The sequence below is a fragment of the Myotis brandtii genome, unplaced genomic scaffold (assembly GCF_000412655.1).
Source record: "Myotis brandtii unplaced genomic scaffold, ASM41265v1 scaffold327, whole genome shotgun sequence".
Classification (NCBI taxonomy): Eukaryota; Metazoa; Chordata; class Mammalia; order Chiroptera; family Vespertilionidae; genus Myotis; species Myotis brandtii.
In genome coordinates this window covers 292,224-300,437 of record NW_005362585.1, presented here as the reverse complement: position 1 = coordinate 300,437, position 8,214 = coordinate 292,224, and the positions used below count along the sequence as shown (strand labels likewise).

Below are 8,214 nucleotides of genomic sequence, written 5' to 3'. Positions count from 1 at the left end.
AATGGCGACCAGGAGCAGGGAGCCGGCGCTCCGACCACCATCCACCTACTGAGGGAGCGCGCTCTGGCTGGCCGCGTCTATTGGTCGCCCTCCGCCATCGGCCAGCCCCTGGCTGCTCTCATTGGCAAGCGACTGCCACCTCCCCGGCCCCCAGCCCCGTGCGAACGCCTGCTAGTGGAGAAGAGGAGTAGTTATTGGCCAATCGGGCGAGGCCCGCTTTTTAGACGCTTAGCTTCCTTCAAAGATGAAAGCCAAGCGGAAGCTCTGCCTCTTGCACGGAGGGCAAGGGAAACCCGGTGCGATTGGCTGGGAATTGCACCCACCCACCCCAAATGTCATCGCTTTCTTCTCACCAGGGAAAGGAGCAGACCTGACAGGCTGCTCGGGCACAACTCCCATAGCTTTAACCGAGACAATCAGGAAATGGTTGCTCTAATGAGGCTGTGCCACAGGGAGGAGAGAGGGCAGCTCAGTGCCTTAAGTCACGTGAGAACACTAGACGGACTGGGACCTATTTCGTGCGAAGGGGGCGGAGCGACAAGCAGCGCGCCTGGGTCCACTGCGGCTGCGCAGAGTTCCATTTCCGTCTCCGCCCCTGAGAGCCTGCCCAACCGTCTGTCATGGCGCCCGGACTGTTAGGTTTGTATGCTCGCCGCCTTTTGGCAGCAGCGGCAACGCGAGGGCGCCTGGCTGCCCCGGTTCGCTGGGAATCCAGCTCTGCTAGGGCTGTCATCGCTCCGTCCGCTGCGGTGGGAAAGCGGGCGCCGGAACGGACAGTGCACTGGCAGGAGGACCCAGAACCCGAGGACGAAAACCTCTATGAGAAGGTGAGAGAGGGGAAACGGGACGCCGGTAGGGTCAATCGGGGGCCGGCGGACGGGGCGCCGTAGAGGACTTTCTTAGGCGGTTGAGGATTGCGCAACTGGTAAACCCTCGAAGACTTGGGTATTTTGCGTGACTTATTCTCCTCAATTCCCCGTGTTATCTTCGGTTCAGAGCCAGAGGCGAGACTGACCTTATTTTGCAGAAAGGTATCAAACCTGATAGGACGCTTTTGCGGTGCTAGTCTTTTAAACATGTTACATGCATTAACTTATCTGATCCTCCAAACAACCCTGTCTCTTAGGTCCTGTTAGTATCCTCACTGTACAGATGAGGAAACAAGCACAGAGATGCCAAGTGACTTGCCCAAGTTCGCATAACTGAATGTGCGGCAGGACACATTTGAACTTAGGTCTCCCAGTTCTGTGCTGTGTGATAGCAGAGGCTCTGAAATCAGAATGCCTGGGTTGGAATACAGGCCCTGGCAGTTACTCACCTAAGTGACCTTGGGAAGTAACTTAACCCCTTAGTGCCTCAGTTTCTTTGTAAAATGGGAAAAGTATTAGGACACCTTTTTAAAAATACTAAACCTGCATTGTATAATTAAATGAGTTGAAATGCTCAGAACAGCATCTGGCACTTAGTAAGTACTCAGCATTTAGAAGGTGTTACTTATTATTGCCATTTTCCAACTCACGGGGATATTGTGAAGTCTGTGTATGTGAAAAGGCCTGTCACATAAGAGGTACTTCATCAATATTAATCTCTGGTTGAGGGACTTGGATATATAGGATGCTCATTCATTCATCCATTCATTCTGTAAATATGTATTGAGGGCCTACTGGATGCCAGGCACAGTTCAGGGCCCTGGGGGTCCAGCAGTGTAGAAATCAGATAAAGCCCTTGCTCTTATAGAGCTTATATGATAGTGGGAAACACAGAGGATAAATATGTAAAATACCTGAAAATGGTAATATAGAACATGTAATTGGTAACATAAGATAATATGATATACAGGATCTGTGGGATGCTACTTTGGTAAACTAATAAATGCTAGAAAGAATGTTAAGCAGGATAAATGGATTGAGAGTGACTTAGGGGTAGGGGGTAATTTTATTAGGTTGAACCATAGGAAATGGCCAATATTCAACCATTTTTGACCAAAGAAAATTGTACTTTCCAATAGTTCAACTTAATAGACAAGGTGACTAGGGAATGCCTCTTCAGAGAAGATGAGAAGCCAAAACTTTGAATGAGGAGGCAGATCCAGCCAAGCCTGCCTGGGGGAAAAGCTTTCCAGGCAGAGGGAGCAGTAAGTGCAAAGGCCCTGTAGTGGGAAGGAGCTTGACAAGTCCTAAGGACAGAAAGAGAGGAATTTAGGGAGTGAGGGGAGACTGGTTCGAGGTGAAATTGGAGACCAGCTTATGCAGGGCCAGCATAAGGCTTTGTGGAGCAGCAGGAAGCCCTCATTGACCTCTTCTCCTTCCACAGAACCCCGACTCTCATGGCTACGACAAGGACCCTGTTGTGGATGTCTGGAACATGCGGGCCGTCTTCTTCTTTGGCTTCTCCATCGTCTTGGTCTTTGGCACCACCTTTGTGGCTTATCTGCCTGACTACAGGTTCATGGGATGTCCAAGAGAATGGGATGGGTGGGGGCAGAAGGAGGGGTGGAAGTCGAAGGGGACTCTGCCAGGAGTCCTGTCCTGTACGTTGAGGAATGGGGAGCTAAGGTGGGGATTAATGTCCAGTGAGGCTTCCTCATGTCTCCCCTCCCCCATGTTGCTGCCTCCAGGATGCATGAGTGGGCCCGCCGGGAAGCTGAAAAGCTTGTAAAATACCGAGAGGCCCATGGTCTTCCCATCATGGAATCCAACCGTTTTGACCCCAGCAAGATCCAGCTGCCAGATGAGGACTGATTGGATCTTCTCTACCCTCTGCCTGCCACTCTGCCCTCTCCATGGAGCACCTTATTAAAGGGACTGAAAAATATGACTGGCTGGTGTTAATTTTGTTGTGAGGGGGTTGTGGGAGTGGGGGGTGTCAGACCTTAAGAGGGCCACTGCAGCCTTTCCTGGGTGTTTGGTTATCTATTGCTGTGTAACAAGCATCCTAAAACTTAGTGGCTTAAATGACAATTTAATATTGTCTTTCATGGTCCTATGCTTGACTGCGCTCAGTGAGGTGGTTCTTCTTGGGGTCAGATGGTGGCTGGGGCTGGATTCATTTGAAAGCTCAACTGGGCTGGACATCCAAGATGGCTTCTTCACTCACCTGTCTGGCACTTCAATCTTCTTCCACAGCGCCTCTGTCTCCAGGAACTTCCTTCAGGTCCACCCTCCCCGCCCCAAGGGTAAACACTCTCCCAACTTGTAACAGTGCAGGTTCATTTGTCTAGTTCAATACTTCATGTAAGTGCAGGGAGACATTTTTGCATCTGACTTCTTTCATTTAGCGCTATGTTTGTGAGACAGGTCCACATTGTTACATGGTCAGTAGTTTGTCCATCCTCATGGCTGTGCTCTCTTCCATTGTGTGAATAGACTACACTTCATCCATTCTAGTGTCAGTGGGTATTTGGGCACTTCTCTGTCTCGGGCTATTAAGAATAATTCTTGGAGTGACTGAGGCCATAAGGGAGATGCCAGTGGCCATGGGTCCCTATGGACAGTCCCAGCCAAGCTGCTTTGACCGAGCAAAGATGGGCTTGGTGATGGGTTGCACCATGGGCATGGTGGCTGGGGCACTCTGGCACCTTTTTCTGTCTCAGGATCGGAATGTGGGGTCAGAAGCTAATGGCCTCAGGAAAGCTGCGATGGCAAGTGGTGGCACCTTTGGCACATTCATGGCTATCGGGATAGGCATTTGATGCTAATCAGAGCAATGGTTGCCCACATCTACTCCATCCCATCAGTCCCAGCCCATGTACTATAATAAAAAGACTGAGAAAAAAATTATTCTGTGAACATCTTTTGATGGACATATGCACTCGTTTCTCTTGGGCATATATCTGGGAACGGAATTGCTATCCTGGGGTAGACAGGTGATGGCCTTAGTAAAGCATGCCAGTTTTCCTAAGTACACTTCCCCCTTTCGTAAGTGGTACCTCGTTACCATCGCTCAACATTCTCCATCTTTCTCATAGTAGCCATTTTGCTAAACAACTGGCCTTGTAAGGACCACATTGGGATGAAGGGGTGGGAGTTGAGTTCCTCCTGTGTGCCAAGCCCTGACAGTGTGCCAGGCACCGACAGACACCAGGATCTCTGTCCTCAGGAATTTCCCAGGGTGGGTGTGGTGGCCGGTAAGAGTGGTCAGAGAAAAATATAATGTTTTCACCCTACTGTTTGACCCCAAGGATATTTGAACCATGATATTTTTAAATACTTCTTTTATTGAATTTTAGAGAGGGAGAGAGAGAGAGAGAGAGAGAGAGAGAGAGAGAGAGAGAGAAAGAAATATCGATTGGCTGCCTCCTACACAGCCCCCAGCAAGATCGAGCCTGAAACCCCAGCACATGCCCTGACCTGGAATCGAACTGCAACCTCTTGGTGCATTGAACCTTGACATTTTAGACCCAGCTTTGCTCCAGCAACATAACAGATAAACACCTTCACCCTTCAATTGAATAGAGCCTTTATTATGTGCAAGGCTCAGTGAACAAGACAAATAAACTACTTGACTTCAATCCTTGTCTCAGGGTCTGCTTCTGGAGGAACCCGAACTAATATATTCTCAGTTCTCAGGAGGTTTACCTTAAGGTGATAGGTAAGACTGAGAGTACACAGCACAGAAACAGGTAAGTTCCACCAGAAGGCTGGCTGGCTGGAATGTTAGGATTACTGGAATCTGCCAGGAAAAGAGTGGCTAGAGATGAGGTTATAGAGGTGGTCATAGGCCATATCCCTAAGGCCCCATGGGCTGTGGTTAGGAGTTTATATTTTACACACTACACAAAGTTGACCAGAAACTTACCAAAAACCCAACTTAGCAAAGCTCATCTTAGACAATCCTAGATGGAGATTGCTTACAGTTTTTCCCATGGATCATCCAGGAAATAAAAACGAACTCTTACCAGCTTCACAATGACTATTACTGATAGACATACACACTGCAGAATAAACCAACAGCTAGAACTGTGAACTTTGAAATATGTTGAGGGAGAACTGATGGAAGGATCCTATGTTGCCAACAAAACATGAACCTGCAAATTTTGATCCTGAAATATTAGACTTGATGAAAACTAGCCACAAATAAAGTTCAGAATGACAGGAAAGCTAGTCGACAAATATTGAGTGCCTACTACCAGGCGCTTTCATAGGCAGTAGGGACACAGCAGGGAAAAAAGATTAAAAACTTCCTACCCTGCCCTAGCCGGTTTGGCTCTGGATAGAGCATCAGCCTGCGGAGTGAAGGGTCCCAGGTTCAATTCTGGTCAAGGGCACATGCTTGCAGGCTTGATCCCCAGTGGGGGGGGGGGGCGGGCAGGGGGCAGCCGATCAATGATTCCCTCTCATCATTGATTTTTCTTTCTCTCTGTCTCCCTCTCTCAAATCAATAAAATATATATTAAAAAAACTTCCCACCCTCAAGGAGCTTATATTCTAGCAGAGGGAAACAGATGATAAACAAGGCAACCAATTGCATTGTTTGCATTAAGTGAACACTAAAGCCAGTAAAGAGGATCAGGCATGTAGGGTGGGAGAAACTTGTATTTAAATAGGGTTGTCAGCTTAGGTCTCGTTGAAAAGTGATTTTTTTTTTTTGAGGGGAAAAGACTGTGAAGAAAGTGAGAGATGAGATACACAGATGGAAGAGCATTTCTGGGAGAGGGAACGCCCTGTATAGGCCCTGAAGCAAGAATTGCTTGAGCAGTTCAGGGAGCAGCCTGAGGCCAAGGAGATATCTGGGACAAAGTTATTACTGTTGAAATATAATCCAGACAAGAAAATTGATGCATGGATGGAATCATCACTGTAAAAATTAACCTGAAAATGATTCATCCCACTGAAAACAACTTCAGAAAAATGAAAATGGCGAAAATTGGCCACTGTGTGGCATTGAAGAAGGAATTAAATTGGTTCAGGATTCACTCGAGGGCAAACTTTCTCAATAAAAATTCACCTGAGCCCTGGCTGGTCTGGCTCAGTGGATAGAGCGTTGGCCTGCGGATTGAAGGGTCCCAGGTTCGATTCCAGTCAAGGGCACATGCCTGGTTTGTGGGCTCAATCCCCAGTAGGGGGCGTGCAGGAGGCAGCCAATCAATGATTCTCTCTCATCATTGATGTTTCTCTCTCTCCTTCTCTCTTCCTCTCTGAAATCAATAAAAATATATTTTTTTAAAAATGTTAATCTGAGAGTGCTTATAACATTGCCTGTCACAGATTAGGTGTTTATAAATATTGGTGGGATGAATCCTCATTAACATGAATGTAGTGTCCATGGAAGTTCTTAAATAATCGCCCTAAAAATGAAATCATGGTAATCATGGTTTTGTGGATGTCCCGATTGTGCATTCGGAGTGGAGGGTGGTTTTGGGAACCTGACAGTCACTACAGAGGCGTTTGGGGCCCGGGATTGAAAGTGGTGGCTTCTGAAGACAAGGTTTGTAAACCTACTTAGGCCAGGTGGGGCCTTTAGTAGTAGTCAGAAAAGCTGCAGGATTCTGGCAGTCAGTCATCTCAAATGTAGAGAGGGTCTGGGGAACTCTGGGCCAGGTCTCAGCTGAAGTTTAGGAAAAGAACAGCCATTGATGATGCCACGAGGTGTCAATCAGAGGCACGCCAGCCTTGTCTTTTTATTCTCGCCTCCCTCGTCTCCTTCAAGTTTTTGCTAAATATCAGCTTCTCAAAAAGGAGTTCCTTATTTGAAGTTCCACCCCCTTACTATTCATTCTCTACATTTATTGTTGAGTTTTTTCCCTCCACAGCACACACAAACTGCAGTGGGTGTGTTGTCCTTTTAATTGTGGTCATGCTGCCAGGAATTAAACAAAAAATAAACTGGGTCGTTATTTTAATGAGAGAGACACAGGGAGAGGAAGGAGGAGGAGAAAGAAGGAGTAAGAGAGATAAAAGGAGAGAAAGAGGGAAGGAAGGGGAGGAGGCAGGAGTTCTTCAGAAACCCTAAACCCATCAAGATGGGGCAGGACTGGTGTGAGGGGGGAGGGGGTAGATTCAAACAGATTCCATTTTAAAGAAAAATACTCTCTACACACACTATCCAGCTTCTGGGCCACCATTTTTCTTACACGGAATCCAGTTTCTCCCCTTTCCAGAAAATTCCACTCACCCTACAAAGTGGCCTCTTTGGGGGAAGCTTTCATTTTGAAAAACAAGCTCAGGTGGGTCAGTTTGGGATCTGACCCTGAAAAAGAGTTTTGATTAATAAAATTTACCATTTTTAGTTGAAAGTCTATTTTGTCTGATGTAAGTATAGCTGCACTTGCGTTTCCCCCACTACCATTTGCTTGAAATATTTTTTCCCATCGCTTCACCCTCAGTCTATACATTGTAGGGCAAGAGTAGGTTTACAGCTGTATGTGCAGCAGTTTATTCTTGAATTATTATTGTATTATTTGCCATACAAACAACTGTAATGAGTCTCTTGTAGGCAGCATATTGTTGGCTCTTGGTGTTTTGTTTTTAAAAAAATTCATTTAGCCCTTCTATGTCTTGCAATTGGAGAATTAATCTAAGTATAAAGTAATTATTGATAGGTAAGGAGTTACTCTTGCTATTTTGGTAATTGTTTTCTGGCTGGTTTGTAGATCTGTTGTTTCTTCTTTCTTCTGCTGCTGTCTTTTGTTTGTTTGTTTTTGTGTGTTGTTATTGTTTTGCTGCTGTCTTTTTTTGTGTGTTTTGAGGTATTTTGGTATCAGTATGCTTTGACATCTTTTTCATGTTCTTTTGTATAATTACCACAGGTTTTTTGTGTTGTTGTTGTTGTGGTTACCATGAAGCTTCAAGTATTTTACATTATAACATCCTATTTTAAATTGATAACAACAACTTCAATAGTATTCCTAAACTCTACACTTTTACTCACCCCCATCACAATTTAGGTTATTGATAAAGTTCTTATTTTTTTATATTGTGCAACCAATAATAGATTACTAGTTATGGTTATTTTTACTACATTTATTTTTTACTTTTAAAACTAGAGTTGTATTACGTACTCTTACAGAAAACACAATTACAGACAATTTAAATATATTTTTAAAAAGTCACACACATGCGCATACGCGGATAAAGTTCCCACGCCAAGATTCAACTTGGGCGGTCGGAATGAAAGCCAATCCCTAAGGGCGACAAGTGAACAACAAAATAGCGGGCGCTTTGACTTCATTTTTGAAAGTGTTTTGGACCCGCCCCAGGTTTTTTGTTTTCCCTA

At 45.7% G+C, this 8,214-nt stretch overlaps 1 protein-coding gene and 1 pseudogene across 1 annotated transcript; both read left to right on the top strand.

Moving 5' to 3' along the window:
* Nucleotides 1–578: 578 nt before the first annotated feature.
* NDUFB11 (NADH dehydrogenase (ubiquinone) 1 beta subcomplex, 11, 17.3kDa) lies at nt 579–2,814 on the top strand. The gene is made up of 3 exons (XM_005870995.2): nt 579–827; nt 2,314–2,444; nt 2,618–2,814. The coding sequence occupies exons 1-3, from the start codon at nt 621–623 to the stop codon at nt 2,739–2,741; spliced, it is 462 nt and encodes a 153-aa protein (XP_005871057.1). The 5' UTR covers nt 579–620; the 3' UTR covers nt 2,742–2,814.
* Nucleotides 2,815–2,898: 84 nt separating this feature from the next.
* On the top strand, nt 2,899–3,905 carry LOC102260996 (annotated as a pseudogene).
* Nucleotides 3,906–8,214: the final 4,309 nt, after the last annotated feature.

Coding starts and splice junctions, on each gene's coding strand:
- NDUFB11 (XM_005870995.2), top strand. CDS start 621: ATGGCGCCCGGACTGTTAGGTTTGTATGCTCGCCGCCTTTTGGCAGCA. Junction 828..2,313: donor ACGAAAACCTCTATGAGAAG/GTGAGAGAGGGG, acceptor CTCCTTCCACAG/AACCCCGACTCTCATGGCTA. Junction 2,445..2,617: donor GCTTATCTGCCTGACTACAG/GTTCATGGGATG, acceptor TGCTGCCTCCAG/GATGCATGAGTGGGCCCGCC.